Below are 18,238 nucleotides of genomic sequence, written 5' to 3'. Positions count from 1 at the left end.
ATTTGTTTGCTCTGTATCTGCCGTGCAGTGTGTGTACAGTACAGAACCTGTACATTGTTTATTTTGCATTGCATTTGTTTGTGTTTATGTTTGTTGTGTGAAAAAATGACAGAGGTGTTAGCCAAGTAATGAATGTCACATCCATACTATCCACATTAAAAGGATGGTGTAATGATTATGTATAACCCCAATATTTTCCAAAGGTCTGTTTTGGAACATAATGTTCCCCAGTGAAAACTATGAAGCCTTTTATGAAGTAAGAAATAGAAACAACAAACCAAACAACCGTACATTGGGGCATCTGGGAGACATCTGTCCGTGTGTGTGTGTGTGTGTGTGTGTGTGTGTGTGTGAGAGAGAGAGAGAGAGAGAGGGAGAGTGAAGGAAAGGGTTTATGTAACCTAATGCCGATAGCGTGGGATGGAGGGGGATGGAGAGAAGAGGATGGGAGAAAGGAAAGATGGTATTCCTGTCTGTATTGTTGTTCTGCTGTTTAAACTGTCACACAGATTTTGAGCTTCTAATACTTGTGTTTATTCTGGGGAATTTACATCAGCCCAGCAGCAGAATTCACAAAATACTTACCTTTTCAGCAGAAAGAAAGAAAGAAAGAAAGAAAGAGAGAAAGAAAGAAAGAGATAGAGAGAGAGAGGAAGTGAAGGAGAATGAAGGAGGAGAGCGGGGAGGGTGAGAGACATTTAGCCTGGCTGGGGGGTGCAGCATTCTGCTCTTTTTGCACACATTTCTTGCAGTGTGTACATACAGTGCCCGCCAGTCTGGACCTCAGAGAAAAGACTGACCTGATTGTGTTTGAGGAGTGAGGACAGGAGATGGGAGAGGGCAGGTCGAGGAGGGAAAGAGGAATGCAGGCAGAGCAGATCTCTCTGGTCTCCGCCCTGCTCCTCACCCTCAACCTCCTGGCTCTTTGACTCTAATGATAGGCCTGCTGAATCGTTTGGATTCTTTAATCCATCTTTCCGGAGAAGGACTGAAACCACCCTAAAGTCAGCCTGTACAGTTCCAATTGGAGAGCTGTGGAGTTCAGAGCCTGTAGAGTTCCAATTGGAGATATGTAGAGTTCAGAGCCTGTAGAGTTCCATTTGGAGAGCTGGAGAGTTCAGAGCCTGTAGAGTTCCATTTGGAAAGCTGTAGAGGTCAGTGCCTGTAGAGTTCCCACTGGAGAGCTGGAGAGTTCAGAGCCTGTAGAGTTCCCACTGGAGAGCTGTGGAGTTCAGAGCCTGTAGAGTTTCCATTGGAGAGCTGTAGAATTCAGTGCCTGTAGAGTTCCAATTGGAGAGCGCTAGAGTTCAGAGCCTGTAGAGTTCAAATTGGAGAGCTGTAGAGTTCAGAGCCTCTAGAGTTCCAATTGGAGAGCTGTAGAGGTCAGAGCCTGTAGAGTTCCATTTGGAGAGCTGTAGAGGTCAGAGCCTGTAGAGTGCCATTTGGAGAGCTGGAGAGTTCAGAGCCTGTAGAGTTCCATTTGGAGAGCTGTAGAGGTCAGAGCCTGTAGAGTTCCATTTGGAGAGCTGTAGAGGTCAGAGCCTGTAGAGTTCCATTTGGAGAGCTGTAGAGGTCAGAGCCTGTAGAGTTCCATTTGGAGAGCTGTAGAGGTCAGAGCCTGTAGAGTTCCATTTGGAGAGCTGTAGAGGTCAGAGCCTGTAGAGTTCCATTTGGAGAGCTGTAGAAGTCAGAGCCTGTAGAGTTCCATTTGGAGAGCTGTAGAGGTCAGAGCCTGTAGAGTTCCATTTGGAGAGCTGTAGAGGTCAGAGCCTGTAGAGTTCCATTTGGAGAGCTGGAGAGTTCAGAGCCTGTAGAGTTCCATTTGGAAAGCTGTAGAGGTCAGAGCCTGTAGAGTTCCCACTGGAGAGCTGGAGAGTTCAGAGGCTGTAGAGTTCCCACTGGAGAGCTGTGGAGTTCAGAGCCTGTAGAGTTTCCATTGGAGAGCTGTAGAATTCAGTGCCTGTAGAGTTCCAATTGGAGAGCGCTAGAGTTCAGAGCCTGTAGAGTTCCAATTGGAGAGCTGTAGAGTTCAGAGCCTCTAGAGTTCCAATTGGAGAGCTGTAGAGTTCATATGAACACCAGTGTCTAGTAGCAGTGTCTAGCTCTAGTGGCAGCATTCACATTAATGTCTAGCACCAAGGAGGTCTGGTCTCTCAGTGGGGTAGATACTCCCAGTGTTGAACAGGATCTCTGGTTAAATGACTGACATCAAATATTTGTCAGAAGACCACCCTTGAATACACCCTGAAAGGACTTTGAGGCTTTGTAGCTTTTTAGTGCCAATATATATTAAACAACTTTGACAACTTATCCAATACTTTATTAAAAATACTTTGTAAATGTTATATAACCATAGGGCATTTAACCGTAATGGAACCTTTCAAAGTTTCTCTGTTTAGTATCCAAGAGTTTTAGCAGAGCTCATAGTATCCAAGTGGTGAATATGCTCTACCTGTGATTATCATGGGCTTTGTAATGAGGGAAAGATGTACCACTGAATGTTACAATTGTCTTTCCTAAATACCAACAATATGTTTTCTGACCTTTTCCATAACAGACGCACACAGGGGAAAAGGAGAAGATCTGCCCATACTGTGGACAAAAGTTCGCCAGCAACGGCACTTTGAGGGTCCACATCCGCAGCCATACAGGTCAGTGGCCCTGCCATAACAAGACAAGTTCAACTGTCATTGAACATTACATAAAACGGTGTAAGATAAACACCAATCCAGTCTCCCAGATCCATACAAGGCTAGTCTGCTCCCCCAGAGCCCAGAGTGGTAACAATGTCCCAGAGTGGATGTTCATTAAACTGCCTTTAACTGGAGAGCCACACATTCCTGTCTGTTTCCTTACCAACAGACTAGTGCACAGACCTGGCACAGTCACACACACTCCCTCCATCTACCCCCTACTCCCTTCCTCCCTCCTTTTCTTTCTGTGTTTCTCTACTTCTACTTGTCTGTTTGGATCTTGTCTTTCTCCCACTTAGAATCTATCTCTCTCCCCTGTCTTCCCCTGCCTATCTTTCCTGCTCTCTCCCGATCCTCCTCTTGCCCTCCCTGTATCTGAGATTGAATCCTCACTCCAGTCCACTCTGCTTGTTTTCATGCCACAGATACATCAGCAGAAATAATCTCAAGCTAAGTAGCTCCCAACAAACAATGGTTATTTCCTTTCCCCAATCCCTTAATCTCGGGAATGTGTTTGCAGCTTTAGTACTAACGATTTTCCCCTTCTGCCATTGAGATCCAAAGCACACAATCTGTGCTATCACATCATCACTAGGGCATCTATCACTATCACAACCATCACTACTATCACTGACCACCATCCAATTTAAAGAACGATGTCTCATCTTCCAATCATAGCTACCTAATCAGGGCTCTAGACTATGATTAAGCAATCAGAATACCTTTTGACTGTTTAAATGAGCTTGCTCATTTATCTATAACTAAATATCTATTAGCCTAATACCTAGTCCTACCTATTTTGGTAAGGACTTAGTCTAGCACCATTTTATTGCCAGCTGTTTCTCTATGAACAATTGTAATTTTGAGAGTGAAAAACAAAACAAAATATAAAACCAGGAAAAACATTAAACATAATTTGGGAAAAAAATCACAGATTTGATAGGGCCCCCCTTAGAGTTGTTTTATTAACCATTATTTTACCAGGTATATTGACAGAAACACAGTGCACTTCTTTCTCTTGTACACTAAAGTCCTGGGGAAGAGTTGCAGGAGAGAGGAGAAGAAGAGAAGAATGTGCCTATTTGAATGATAGACAATTAATTGTAGCTCGCAATATTTTAGAAAAGGTTGGAGACCCCTGGTATAGCACATCTTAGACAGTTCTAAGATATCTGATAGCAAACATTTAGTAGTGAATTGCATACAAGTGTAACTTCATCACCTCATGTGCACAACAGAGAGAGACTCACTGATAGATAGAGAACGCTGTGGGCTCACCAACTCCGGCTTTCTCTCGTTGTGCTCTTTACAACGAACATGTGACTGGCTGCTGTTCTGGGGAACTACGGTAAGCGTCATAATGAAAAATAATGTGACAAGTGAAATTAAGAATGCGATCTGCTTTATCTCCTAATGTATTGCACAAGTTGACTGCAGGTTTTTACTTAAAAAGTAGCTACAAATATTCAAATGTATTCAAAAACATCAAATAAATATTTTCAATGGTATTGACGGTATATGAAAACAATCCTGTGGGTATTTCCAAATACCCCGGTATACCATATATACAGTATAGCACCCAACCCTAGACTGTACTATTAGATCCAAGGGACACAAAGAACAACATCTACATGACATCATGTCCCTACTGGCTGCCCAAAACACAGAGACAAACAGCACTAAATAAGTGGTCCTTCAGTGTTCCCAGAGGTCTGCCAGATGTACATTTGGACTGCATTTGAATCACGTTGTGCCCAGAGAGACTACTGCATACTTAACAACTGTGAAGACACTGGTCTCCAGCAGAGTAAATGTCCCTTACAATTACCGATCGTCTTCAGTCCATTAGACACACCACTACTCAGTCTGTTCTGGCCGTTTAGAGGGAAACTAAAGACATCTGCTTCACTGTCTTTATAATGACATACAGTACGATATCTTTACACACATCATGCAGAGTGATGGGTCAAAGGTGGAATGACTCAACCGTTTTACTCTTCTCATATCTTACACAGAGGACATAGGGTTTTTAAACCAAACTGCCAATTCATCTCGATTTCAATGATGCCTGTTTGACCAATAACTGCAAAGTTCACTGTTTTACTGTACGTAATGTGAGCCAGTCATACATTAGGAACCCTAAATGTTATAATTCCAGAAACTGAATCCAAACTATAAAATCTCACACAAAGAACTTCTCTGTTTAGAGGCACTAAATAGTTGAACTGGGTGATTCTATAATAGTGACAATTTGTGAGCGCCAAACTATGACATTTGCTATGATGTCAGTAACACTCAGTGGGCACTGGGTTCTGTAAACATTTCCTTTGGCGTAAGCACCTTGGTCAACCCCAGGACTGTCATATACCACATAACATCACTGCACACTGTAGAAAACTGTCACACTCACCTATGATCTATTTATGGTCATTCGTATTTACACCAGTCTTATGCCAACATGAATAATAATAATAATAATATGCCATTTAGCAGACGCTTTTATCCAAAGCGACTAACAGTCATGCGTGCATACATTTTTGTGTATGGGTGGTCGCGGGGATCGAACCCACTACCTTGGCGTTACAAGCGCCGTGCTCTACCAGCTGAGCTACAGAGGACCACATCATCAAATAAACTGAGTCATACTCTCTGGAATCATCTGTTAATGAGAATATGAGGGAGTCCCCCTCTTTGCTTTAGTTTAGAATGGAATAAGTTCTAATTGGAGTTCCAGACATGGAGTTTGATTGTGAGTGGCAGGGAAGGGTCCCTACTCTCTAAGGTGAATGATGTCGCCACTCGCCAGGATACCTTGACATCATCAGCAGTACACAAGGAGAAGTCCCACCCTGTCTGTCTGGCTGGTAGAAGGTGTGGGAATCAATGAACAGCTAAATCCCATGTTACCATGTGTTAGTCAAACAACATCCCAAATTAATGTGATGGCCAAACACATAGACAATTTCCTCATGACCAGTGAAACAGTGATGACCAGAGTGTCGAGTGACTGCTCCCAGATAATCGCTGTGAGAAAACCTTACAAAGCATCCTGTGTAATTAGTGTTTACCAGGTAAAGCACCTCTGTAGCTCAATTGGTAGAGAATGGCGCTTGTAATGCCAGGGTAGTGGGTTCGATCCCCGGGACCACCCATACGTAAAAATGTATGCACACAAGACTGTAAGTCGCTTTGGATAAAAGCGTCTGCTAAATGGCATATTATTATTATTATTATTATTATTATTATTATTATTATTATTATTATTATTATTAAATAAGGGAAGCTGTGCTGTTCCTGTGTGAGGACACTGGAAAAACAAACAATACCAGGCGTTTAACTTTGTACCATCCAGAGAGACTGTCGACACACAGGTCTTTTAACCTCAGCTGGGGGCTTCCTTTAAAGAGATTATTGACAGGAAGAGGAGCCACGTTAAAGGTTTATTTACAGAACTAGCAGCCACATGGACAAAACTACACCTAGTGTAGTACTGACACAACACTAGTCTTTCATAAATGTCTTTAAAAAAAACAAGGGAAATGTGTCTTACAGAACCTTGCTTTTTAACTGTACTTAACAAAGCCAACCAGACATTGAGCAATTTACTAGTCACTCCATCTTCCTCCCTGCAGGGAAGTCAAAGACCACTAGAAGAGAGAGAGACTCTAGCAGTGGAGGCTCCTCAGGGGAGAAAGGGGAGGACCATCCTCCTCAGTGAATTTCACAAAAATGTAAATAGTGAAACATTTATTTTTAAATATCCTTTTTAAAAACTATACTTAATATATTCACGTCATCAAATAATTAATTAAAACACACTGTTTTGCAATGAAGGTCTACAGTAGCCTCAACAGCACTCTGTAGGGTAGCACCATGGTGTAGCCGGAGGACAGCTAGTTTCCATCCTCCTCTGGAGGCTCGTGGTTCTCACCCCTTTCCATAGACTTACACAGTAATTATGACAACTTCCGGAGGAAGTCCTCCAACCTATCAGAGCTCTTGCAGCATGAACTGACACAATCAAATTATCAAAGAATGAAATGTGGTGAGTAGTTGACTCAAAAGAGAGAGAAAGACAATAGTTGAACAGTTTTGAATGAATTAATTTCTTTAAAATGAAGGAGAAGCGAGAGAGAGAGAGCTAGCTATATTTCATTTTTTTAGCTAGCTTGTTTAGCCTACTCAAACACTCAGCTCAAACAGAGAGTGATGCTATGTTAGCTAGCTGGCTAGCCAACACTGGAACTCTTCCAAGTCAAGGTAAGCTTTTGGTTTTATAAATGTATTGCCAACTGGGCCCGCCGGTGTAACTGCTAAACTCCTTGCTGACTGTACACTGTACTGCATGATTGTAGCGGGTTTATTAACGTATTAGTTCTAGTAGCTATGTTGGCTATGACATAATATGGTGACAACGATGTAGCGGTTAGCGGTTATGATATGAAGGTTTGGCTTGGAAAGGTTTTTTCGCCTGGTCACAGACAACTGATGTATTGTGCACTGAAGTCCACAAGTGAAGGGAAAAGGTGCGATGAGGAGAGCGTGTAGATACGATAATAAATTATACAATGATCAAAGGGATCATGCTGTATTGTATGTATGTGGCTGCTATGAAAGTGAACTGTGTTTGCTTGAGATCAGGGGTGTATTCATTCTGCCAATTCTGTTGAAAAACGAATTCTTAAACGGAACGAAACGGGGATAAACATACCTGAATTTGTCCAATAGAAACTCTTGTTTTCAACTGTTGGACTAATAATTACACCCTAGATCAGCTAGATGCAGGCAAGAGTGTGCATTGCGGTATTGAATGTGTCAATGTCTGTCACCTTGATTACTCAAATTTATCTCGACCTGTACACCTACGTTGTAAACTTTCATTCATAGGCTAGGTTGTAGCAACCTCATGATGGGTATAGGGAAAATTTGAGTGTCATGTAGTAGCCTAAACCTAACAATGTTACATTGAGCTGGGTGAATGGAATATGAATGACAGTCATCCAATATGCTGTAATAGAAATAAGGCCATGCATATAAAAAAAAAAGTGTCCTCCCTCATCTTAAACGGCACGACCGCCACTGGACTCTACCCCAATTAAAATACCCCCACCACTGATTCAGTTCATACAGCATCCTTTGTAAGGCCATACTAAGCGTTCAATGTATATTCAATGTATTATGCAACACTAACTAACACTTCAAATTACTCTGGAAAGAACCGTATGCCCAACCAATTACTCATCAATGTGAGAGAACAAAATGAGCATTGTTGAGGTTTTTTATGGGAAACTCACACTTTTCCTCAACCTTATTTTTCTTTACTCAAGAAACAACAAAAGCTTGGGCAAGTGAGTTCTGGGCTATAGAATGAGAGGACAGATTTACAGCCAGTCAGGGTCAAGGGTCATCCTGCTGGATGCTTTCTTTGGAGTGGTCTTTTCTCTCTTTTCTCTCCTTCCTCCTTTCTTTCTTTGAGGTGTCCCCTCCGCTCCCACCCATCCCCCTGCATTCCCCCACTGCCCGCTCTTTTGTTTATATATAAATACAAATCAGACTCAGCCATGTCCCACACTGCCACACACACACGCACATACATACACACACACACATGTGCAAGCATGCACAGACACAAATGCAGGCACGCCCCCCCCCCACACAAACACACTCTTTATTTTGTTCTTTTGAAACCTAGAGGGTGAGTAGAAATTGGATGTTCTGAGTCCATGTAAATGCTTAAATCACATCAGAAGACAATTTTTTTAGGTCTGAAAGAAAACAGAGAAATATCGTTTTGAGTGTAATTCCCCTTTAATTGCACATCCAGACTTTTAATTGCGCATCTAGCAAGTGAGGAATGTACCGTCTAATATGCCGGTCTAGCGATGGTTCTGTACTGCTGCTAATTTCAAATAATAGATACCTAAATAGTAGAAGCCTAATTTTTGTTGTCCATTAGTTTACTCCAATTAGGGGAGGGGTGGCAGGGTTAGGGGAAAATAATAAAGGAAAATATATTTTTAAAAAAAATATATATATATGGGGGTTTGGAAATGATGCAGGCAATTACATTGATGGAAGCCACAATCTATCTGCAAAATTACATCTGGATACCGCTCATGTCTAGTACAGTCTGTCCCAAAGACTCTCCTCCTCTCCTGCTCTTCTCCTCTCTCACCATGAGACGTACTGAGGGTAGTTTCCACTGAACAAGGTGTGTGGTGAGGGTTGTTTCAAAGTGTGGATCATTATTGTGTGTGTGGGTGTGTGATAGAGGGCAGGACGTGAAGTTCTCTGATACAGGTTCTCTCACATGGGCCAGTTTAAGAGAAACGTTTGAGGAAGTAAAGACATCTTTGGAGGCCCAGGTCATAATAGAAAGGTCAAGTGTAAAGTTGTTGGGCATTTCTGGGGCTGATCAAAGGCAAATCGCTTATCGGCTAAAATTGATCGATATCACATTACCTCAGTGGCCCCTGTCGGCATGCAGAGAGAGGCAGAGCGAGAGAGAGGGGCCGAGGAGGGCCAGTGTGGCTCGACTGGAGGAAGTCAGGAATTAATTTCTGATGGACAGCGCTAATGCCTTTCAGACCAGGGCCTGGAGCTACAAAGTGTTCTCCGTAACACGAATGCTGTGCGGCAGGCATGCGACGAGCAAGACCATCTGTTTACCAGACACACACACACACACACACACACACACACACAGGCACACACACAGGCACACTGTCATAGGTGCAAAACTGATCGATTAGCAGACAAGGGGTGTGAGGAGCACAGTGGGGGGTGGGTGGCAGGGAGACTCAGGGTCACAGGGAGATGGTGTCCCATTTCAGCGCATGCTAAATCAGTTACCATCCCCACCACACAAAGCCCAGCGTCCCCACATAATCCCCAAACAATCTCACTCAATCTAGATAATAAGTGGATGGTTTCCAATTTCACTAGTGTTCAACTGAAAGGACATAGCGCCTCTCATATGAACCATACCAGCTCAAGGAAATTATTCCTGAAATGATTGCTATTGGTTCTGGTCCATGTTTGTATCCTGTAAAGGATTGAGATGATATTTTCGGAGTATTCTGGATGTCAGGCATGTGTTAGAGAGAGCTGGTCTGGTTTGAAGTGAGCGGTGCCAAAGAGTTGGGGTTGTGTGTCAGTCAACTGTGGAAGAAGCATAATGTTACTGAACATTTACGTAAGTTTGATCATAGCGAGCACATTGTACCCTGCTGTTACAATGTTGAGGACTACTGCCGAGCTCTCGAAATCAAATCAAATCAAAAGTTATTTGCCACATGCATCGAATATAACAGGTGTAGACATTACAGTGAAATGCTTACTTACAAGTCCTTAACCAACAATGGATTTTTTAAAGTATTAAAAAAATAAAGTGTTAAGTAAAAAAAATTAAAGCAAATAACTAAAGAGCAGCAGTAAAATAAAATAACAGTAGGCTATATACAGGGGGGTACCGGTGCAGAGTCAATGTGCGGGGGCACCGGCTAGTCGAGGTAATTGGGGTAATATGTACATGTGGGTAGAGTTAAAGTGACTATGCATAAATAATAAACAGAGTAGCAGCAGCAAAAAAGAGGGGGGTGGGGGGGCAGTGCAAATAGTCCGGGTAGCAATGATTAGCTGTTCAGGAGTCTTATGGCTTGGGGGTAGAAGCTGTTGAGAAGCCTTTTGGACCTAGACTTGGCGCTCCGGTACCGCTTGCCGTGCGGTAGCAGAGAGAAAAGTCTATGACTAGGGTGGCTGGAGTCTTTGACAATTTTGAGGGCCTTCCTCTGACACCGCCTAGTATAGAGGTCCTGGATGGCAGGAAGCTTGGCCCCAGTGATGTACTGGGCAGTACGCACTACCCTCTGTAGTGCCTTACGTTCGGAGGCCGAGCAGTTGCCATACCAGGCGGTGATGCAACCAGTCAGGATGCTCTCGATGGTGCAGCTGTATAACTTTTTGAGGATCTGAGGACCCATGCCAAATCTTTTCAGTCTCCTGTGGGGGAATAGGCTTTGTCGTGCCCTCTTCACAACTGTCTTGGTGTGTTTGGACCATGATAGTTCATTGGTGATGTGCACACCAAGGAACTTGAAGCTCTCAACCTGTTCCACTACAGCCCCGTCGATGAGAATGGGGGCGTGCTCAGTCCGCTTTTTTTTTCTCCTGTAGTCCACAATCATCTCCTTTGTCTTGATCACGTTGAGGGAGAGGTTGTTATCCTGGCACCACACGGCCAGGTCTCGGACCTCCTCCCTATAGGCTGTCTCATCGTTGTCGGTGATCAGGCCTACCACTGTTGTGTCGTCAGCAAACTTAATGATGGTGTTGGAGTCATGCCTGGCCATGCAGTCATGGGTGAACAGGGAGTACAGGAGGGGACTGAGCATGTACCCCTGAGGGGCCCCCGTGTTGAGGATCAGCATGGCAGATGTTTTGTTACCTACCCTAACCACCTGGGGGCTGCCCGTCAGGAAGTCCAGGATCCAGTTGCAGAGGGAGGTGTTTAGTCCCAGGATCCTTAGCTTAGTGATGAGCTTTGAGGGCACTATGGTGTTGAACGCTGAACTGTAGTCAATGAACAGCATTCTCACGTAGGGGTTCCTCTTGTCCAGGTGGGAAAGGGCAGTGTGGAGTGCAATAGAGATTGCATCATCTGTGGATCTGTTGGGGCGGTATGCAAATTGGAGTGGGTCTAGGGTTTCTGGGATAATGGTGTTGATGTGAGCCATTACCAGCCTTTCAAAGCACTTCATGGCTACAGACGTGAGTGCTACGGGTCGGTAGTCATTTAGGCAGGTTATCGTAGTGTCTTTGGGCACAGGGACTATGGTGGTCTGCTTGAAACATGTTGGTATTACAGACTCAGTCAGGGACATGTTGAAAATGTCAGTGAAGACACTTGCCAGTTGGTCAGCACATGCTCGGAGGACACGTCCTGGTAATCCGTCTGGCCCTGCGGTCTTGTGAATGTTGACCTGCTTAAAAGTCTTACTCACATCGGCTACGGAGAGCGTGATCACATAGTCATCCGGAACAGCTGGTGCTCTCATGCATGCTTCAGTGTTGCTTGCCTCGAAGTGAGCATAGAAGTGATTTACCTCGTCTGGTAGGCTTGTGTCACTGGGCAGCTCGCGGCTGTGCTTCCTTTTGTAGTCTGTAATAGTTTTCAAGCCCTGCTACATCCGACGAGTGTCAGAGCCGGTGTAGTACGATTCAATCTTAGTCCGGTATTGACTCTTTGCCTGTTTGATGGTTCGTCGGAGGGCATAGTGGGATTTCTTATAAGCGTCCGGGTTAGAGTCCCGCTCCTTGAAAGCGGCAGCTCTACCCTTTAGCTCAGTGAGGATGTTGCCTGTAATCCATGGCTTCTGGTTGGGGTATGTACGTACGGTCACTGTGTGGACGACGTCATCGACACACTTATTGATGAAGCCAGTGACTGATGTGGTGTACTCCTCAATGCTATCTGAAGAATCCCGGAACATATTCCAGTCTGTGCTAGCAAAACAGTCCTGTAGTTTAGCATCTGCATCATCTGACCACTTTTTTATTAACCGAGTCACTGGTGCTTCCTGCTTTAGTTTTTGCTTATAAGCAGGAATCAGGAGGATAGAGTTATGGTCAGATTTGCCAAATTGAGGCCGAGGGAGAGCTTTGTATGCGTCTCTGTGTGTGGAGTAAAGGTGGTCTAGAGTTTTTTTTCCTCTGGTTGCACATTTAACATGCTGGTAGAAATGAGGTAGAACGGATTTAAGTGTCCCTGCATTAAAGTCCCCGGCCACTAGGAGCGCTGCCTACTTATGGCCTTATATAGCTCATTGAGTGCAATCTTAATGCCAGCATCGGTTTGTGGTGGTAGATAGACAGCTTCGAAAAATTTAGATGAAAAGTCTCTTGGTAAATAGTGTGGTCTACAGCTTATCATCAAATACTCTACCTCAGACGAGCAAAACCTTGAGACTTCCTTAGTATTAGATTTTGTGCACCAGCTGTTGTGTACAAATATACACAGACCGCCACCCCTTGTCTTACCGGAGTCAGCCGTTCTATCCTGCCAATGTAGCGTATATCCCGTCAGCTGTATGTTGTCCATGTCGTTGTTCAGCCACGACTCGGTCAAACATAAGATATTACAGTTTTTAATGTCCCGTTGGTAGGATAACCGTAATCTTAGGTCGTCCAATTTGTTCCATTTGCAGAGTGTGGGTGTCTGTACAGTATATCAGCTTATACTCGCCAAGTCCTCTGCTCCTACCCAGAGGGAAGCGCTCTAAGCCACAGAGCACACTGCCACACTGTGCCAACCATATTAGAACACACTAATGCCTTCTCCAAGGCCTTAACCTGATACCCTACCATGCTACATAACAGACAGATTCTCTATCCTCTGTCTCTGTGCACATCTGGGATTCAGATTTTCTTGTTTGTCAACAAAGGCCTCCTAGAGACTGAAATTGAGCAGAAGGATTTTTGGGGGTTGGGATTTTGAGCAGCCTTCTCTGCACATGTTTCTGAATGTGTGATCATTCTGTACTGTACATGAGGCCTGTTGTTAACACTTTACAAGCTATATGTTGGATGGATGAGACAGTACTGCTCTGTCCCTCCCTGGTCCTCGTTAGCTCCCTTGTGGGGATGTCTGGTGTGCCCTTTCTACCTTTGTGGTCACTGCTGGTTTATGAGGACAGCAAAGTGATGGCTAGCCTGGCTTTGATTGGCTAACATTTACTGGGTTGGAAGAAATGGTCAGACACTCAAACACTATTGAAAACAAACCAATAAAATCCCAACCTTGAGTTAGAGAGGACTTAAACAGATTGGAAATGTTTTTCCTCCCCTGAAAATGAGTGAATCTATAAAGGATGCATCCTTGCTGACTAGTCATTTACATTACATTTTAGTCATTTAGCAGACGCTCTTATCCAGAGCGACTTACAGGAGCAATTAGGGTTAAGTGCCTTGCTCAAGGGCACATTTACGTCATTTAGCAGACGCTCTTATCCAGAGCGACTACAAATTGGTGCATTCACCCTATAGCCAGTGGGATAACCACTTTACAATTATACTTTTTTTTTTTTTTTTTTGGGGGGGGGGGGGGGGTAGAAGGATTACTTTATCCTATCCCAGGTGTTCCTTAAAGAGGTGGGGTTTCAAATGTCTCCGGAAGGTGGTGAGTGACTCCGCTGTCCTGGCGTCGTGAGGGAGCTTGTTCCACCATTGGGGTGCCAGAGCACTCCCAATAAAGTCTGGTAATAGACAATGCCCTACAATAATGTAGTGTTTAACCTAAAACCACATAATCTCTTACAGTACATGATGGATTTGAGTTGAGTTTGTGTCAGTGAGGTAAATGTTTGTTATGGGTGATATTTCTCTGCTGATGTACTCTCTCGCTCTCTCTGGGTGGTTGTGGTTCCTCTGATTGAATAGGCATCTCTGCATGTTAACTCCCCATCTCCCCGGGACACTCAGCTCATTAACCTTATTACATACAGGAGCAAAACATCTCCTCCATCAATTCCTCCTCTATCTCATTAAAACTACTCGCTTTTTCTCTTCGACAATTAGTCACTAAAGAGCGATTACGCTACAACAAAGTGTAGGAGGAATTCGATTGTGGTACCCGCAAGGACACATATGTGCGCACACACACACACGCACACACACACACACACACACACACACACACAGTCATCTGTATCTCTCTTAAGGCTGTGTTTTATTAAGTTACCATTTTGCTGTTTCCCGTCTCCCCCTGGAGCTGCTCTATTTACACCAGCAGGAGCAGCTCTTATTCTGAGGGGACTCATTTTGTCCAAAATATCCTGATTCCATTACCCCAGAAATGAGCCAAAATAGTCTTATGTCCTTAGTTTCATACATTGGTGTTTCCTTGTGTTACCTGCTCGTGACTGTTGTGGTCTAGTTAACAATAATTTACTGTGATTCTCTGTGAAAGGAATATAATGCTCCTGACTTCAATTGTTCAGAACCAGTAACATACAGTGCCTTCATAAATGTGTTTTGGTCACTGGCCTACACACAATTCCCCACAATGTCAAAGTGGAATTATGTTTGTTTTTTAAATTAATTAAATTATTATTATTACGTTTTTAGACAGTTTTACAAATTCATTTAAAATGAAAGCTGAAATGTCTTGAGTCAATAAGTATTCAACCCCTTTATTATGGCAAGCATAAATAAGTTCAGGAGTAAAAATGTGCTAACAAGTCACATAATAAGTTGCATGTACTCACTCTGTATGCAATAATAGTGATCAACATGGTTTTTGAATGACTACCTCATCTCTGTACCCCACTCATACAATTATCTGTAAGGTCCCTCAGTCTAGCAGTGAATTTCAAACACAGATTCAACCACAAAGACCAGGAACGTTTTCCAATACCACTCTCCATATTTTCAAGCATAGTGGTGGCTACATCGTGTAATGGGTATGCTTGTAATCATTAAGGACTGGGGAGTTTTTCATATAAAGAAAGAAACGGAATGGAGCTAAGCACAGGCAAAATCCTAGAGGAAAACCTGGTTCAGTCTGCTTTCCACCAGACACTGGGAGATGAATTCACGTTTCAGCAGGAAAATAACAAGGCCAAATTGTTGCTTACCAAGAAGACATTGAATGTTCCTGAGTGGCCGAGTTACAGTTATGACTTAAATCTACTTGAAAATCTATGGCAAGACCTGAAAATGGTTGTCTAGCAATGATCAACAACCAATTTGACAGAGCTTGAAGAATTTTGAAAAGAATAATGGGCAAATGTTGCTCAATCCAGGTGTGGAAAGCTCTTAGAGACTTACCCAGAAAGACTCAGAGCTGTAATCGCTGCCAAAGGTGCTTTTACAAAGTATTGACTCAGGGGTGTGAACGCTTATGTAAATTAGATGTGTATGTGTTTCATTTTCAGTAAATGTTCGAACATTTCTAAAAACATGTTTTCATTTTGTCATTCTGATGTATTGTGTGTAGATTTTGAATTCAGGCTGTAACACAACAAAATATGGAATAAGTAAAGGGGTGTGAATACTTTCTGAAGGCACTGTATCTGTGGTGGAACACCAAAATACTACCTTACAAGTATTGCACTGTATTTTCCTTTGGAAGGGATATTTTCGTTGCGGTTATATGAGTTACCTCATATTCCATATATAGGTTGGTAATCAGTGCTGGTTGTGCTATCTGGGCTGAGGATCAGCTCTGGGGTAAATAGATCCACGTGTCTGCTGGCTGTTTGACTGACAGCTTGTCACATCCTCTTTGCCATCGTACAGAGCGTGCTCAGATAGGATCTCTGGGAGTTAGGCTTGCCTGTCTTTGATCCACTGGGCCCGGGCTCAGCTCAGCCGGGCCAGCCTGACTATGGGTTGTAGTGTGTTCTTACTCTGGAACAATGTTTTTTCATGTGACAAGCGGTACTACTGATTGTGAGGCCTTTTTTCTCACTGGAAAGAACACATGGATTAGTGTGACAAATAATCAATCATTATTTCCTCACATAAAACTATAGGCAGAGTTGTGAGTGTTTAACATTTTATTTGATTCAAATAAGATAAAAGCAGTGTTTCCTAAACTCAGTCCTAGCATTACACAGCTGATTAAAATAATCAGCTAATCATCAAGCTTTGATCATTTGAATCAGCTGTGTAGTGTTAGGGCAAAACCCAAAACATGCACCCTTTGGGGTCCTGAGGACCGAGTTTGGGAAACGCTGGATAAAATGATATGACTAAATCTGATTCTGAGAAGGGTTGTTGGAGTTCTGTTTGCTTTGCTTCATCATTGGCCAATGAGGATCTTCTCAGAACACATCTACATTATAATATCCTCTACCCAAACCTAACAACCAAAGAATCCCATCATAATTGTAGTTCCTGTGAGGACCTACAGCCTGGAGAAGGACTTCCCTGCATAGAAAAACGTTAGAGCACATCAGAGGCAGCATGGCTGGAGGGAGAAAAGGGCCTTCAGAAGAACCAGATTTATGCTCTAGCACAGGTCTGCAGACCAACTTACTGTTGAGAGTTAGAATAGTAGAATACACAAGATGCAATTTCGTTGTGCATCAGCAGACTTTCTCTTATGGTAGTCACTGACATTCACTCACTCATGTCAGCTAACATTTTTTTTTAGATTGGTAAATTAGTCTAGCCAGCTAGCCAGCTATCTAAACTTGTTGTAATCATGGTCCAATTACCGACCTGGGGACCTCATTGATTTTATTAGTCACTCTCACTCAGATATCATATTAAAACTGCAAACATTTCTCTCAACCCTATGGCAAAATGTGTATAATTTCAGGAAACTTGCTGTAAAAGTGAAGAAGAAGAAAAAAAATCCGCCCATGGCAAAATGAATAGAATTGCCTGAAATTAGTTATAAAACTGCAACGTATTCTCTATGCCCAGTGCTTCATTTGTAAATTGGGAGGTGTCGGAACAAAAAGTTTCTAGCCTAGGGTCCGGAAGATGTTGGCCTTTTTATAAACGCATTTCATGCATTTATACATAATTTTAGATGACAGATTTTTTTCAAATACCTCACAAATGATCGAAATGACAGCCTACTTTGACACTGAGAATCTGAGATCAATAAAAACAACCTCGTCTTGAATACATCAATAGCCTAGGCCTAGGTGTGTGCAGGAGACACACATATTGTACAATATGAGGAGGAAATTATCGTCCTAAAAAAGCTTTCCAGTTGAACTGAATCACCCAATGATGTGCAGCTCACTCATCAGCGATGGCTGATGCCCTTGTGTCAAAAGCCTCTCTCTGGTTATCCTTTGTAAAACAATGCTGTTCGCTCAATAGGCCTATTTGGAAGTTGATAACATATTTGGGAGCCTACAGGCAGATTAGTGTTCTCTTTTCAGCAGGAGCCATTTGCTTTCCAATCTATGTATTTGAAATACTGACAGATTTGCCACACCTTCCCGACTGTAGGCATGCCTTGTTATTGGGCTACACACAATCCACAGCTAGGCATAACAAATTAAATAAAAGCTATTGATCCTCTATGGCTAAATTATAGGCCTACCTCTGGTGTAGTATTCTGAATTATTTCATTTATTTCTGAACAGACAGCAGTAATTCTATAACTTTTTGGCAAATGTATTTCAATTTATCAGGGGTGCTGCGGCACCTCCAGCACCCTTCCCGCAGCTATGATTTTAAAAGGAAATAAAGATTGAAGTACAATGCTGGAGAGATGAGAGTTGCAGGCTCATGTCTATCAGAGCAGAGAGAGGGAGAGCGGTCATAGAAAGTAAATGTAATTCTAGTTCTGTGAGAGATTAAGGCACGCTTCTCTCTCTCCCCACAGCAATGGACATGCGTTGGTCTATAGGCTACAATGTTGTGCAAACCATAAGCCCGGGCCGGCCCAACTCAAATCAATTCTTAGAATATCAGGCACGTTTTCACAACATTTTTTTTTTAGGGGGAAGGAGACTTACAGAGGAGGCAACTTGAATTAACTCTGATTGCTTTTATTCCAATGTTTACATTGCAAACAGGGA

At 43.0% G+C, this 18,238-nt stretch overlaps 1 protein-coding gene across 1 annotated transcript in view; it reads left to right on the top strand.

Annotated features, from left to right (window-relative positions):
• Positions 1–18,238, top strand: part of LOC311148636 (PR domain zinc finger protein 5-like) — a 72,827-nt gene that overhangs the window by 36,098 nt on the left and 18,491 nt on the right. The window contains exon 13 of the mRNA XM_084185624.1: positions 2,558–2,651. Coding sequence (XP_084041750.1) covers positions 2,558–2,651 — 94 coding nt within the window. The remainder of the gene's footprint in view (positions 1–2,557; positions 2,652–18,238) is intronic.

The sequence above is a fragment of the Coregonus lavaretus genome, assembly GCF_964263955.1.
Source record: "Coregonus lavaretus genome assembly, chromosome: 21".
Lineage (NCBI taxonomy): Eukaryota > Metazoa > Chordata > Actinopteri > Salmoniformes > Salmonidae > Coregonus > Coregonus lavaretus.
Note: the sequence above shows the minus strand (reverse complement) of the source record. Positions and strands in the feature narration are given on the sequence as shown.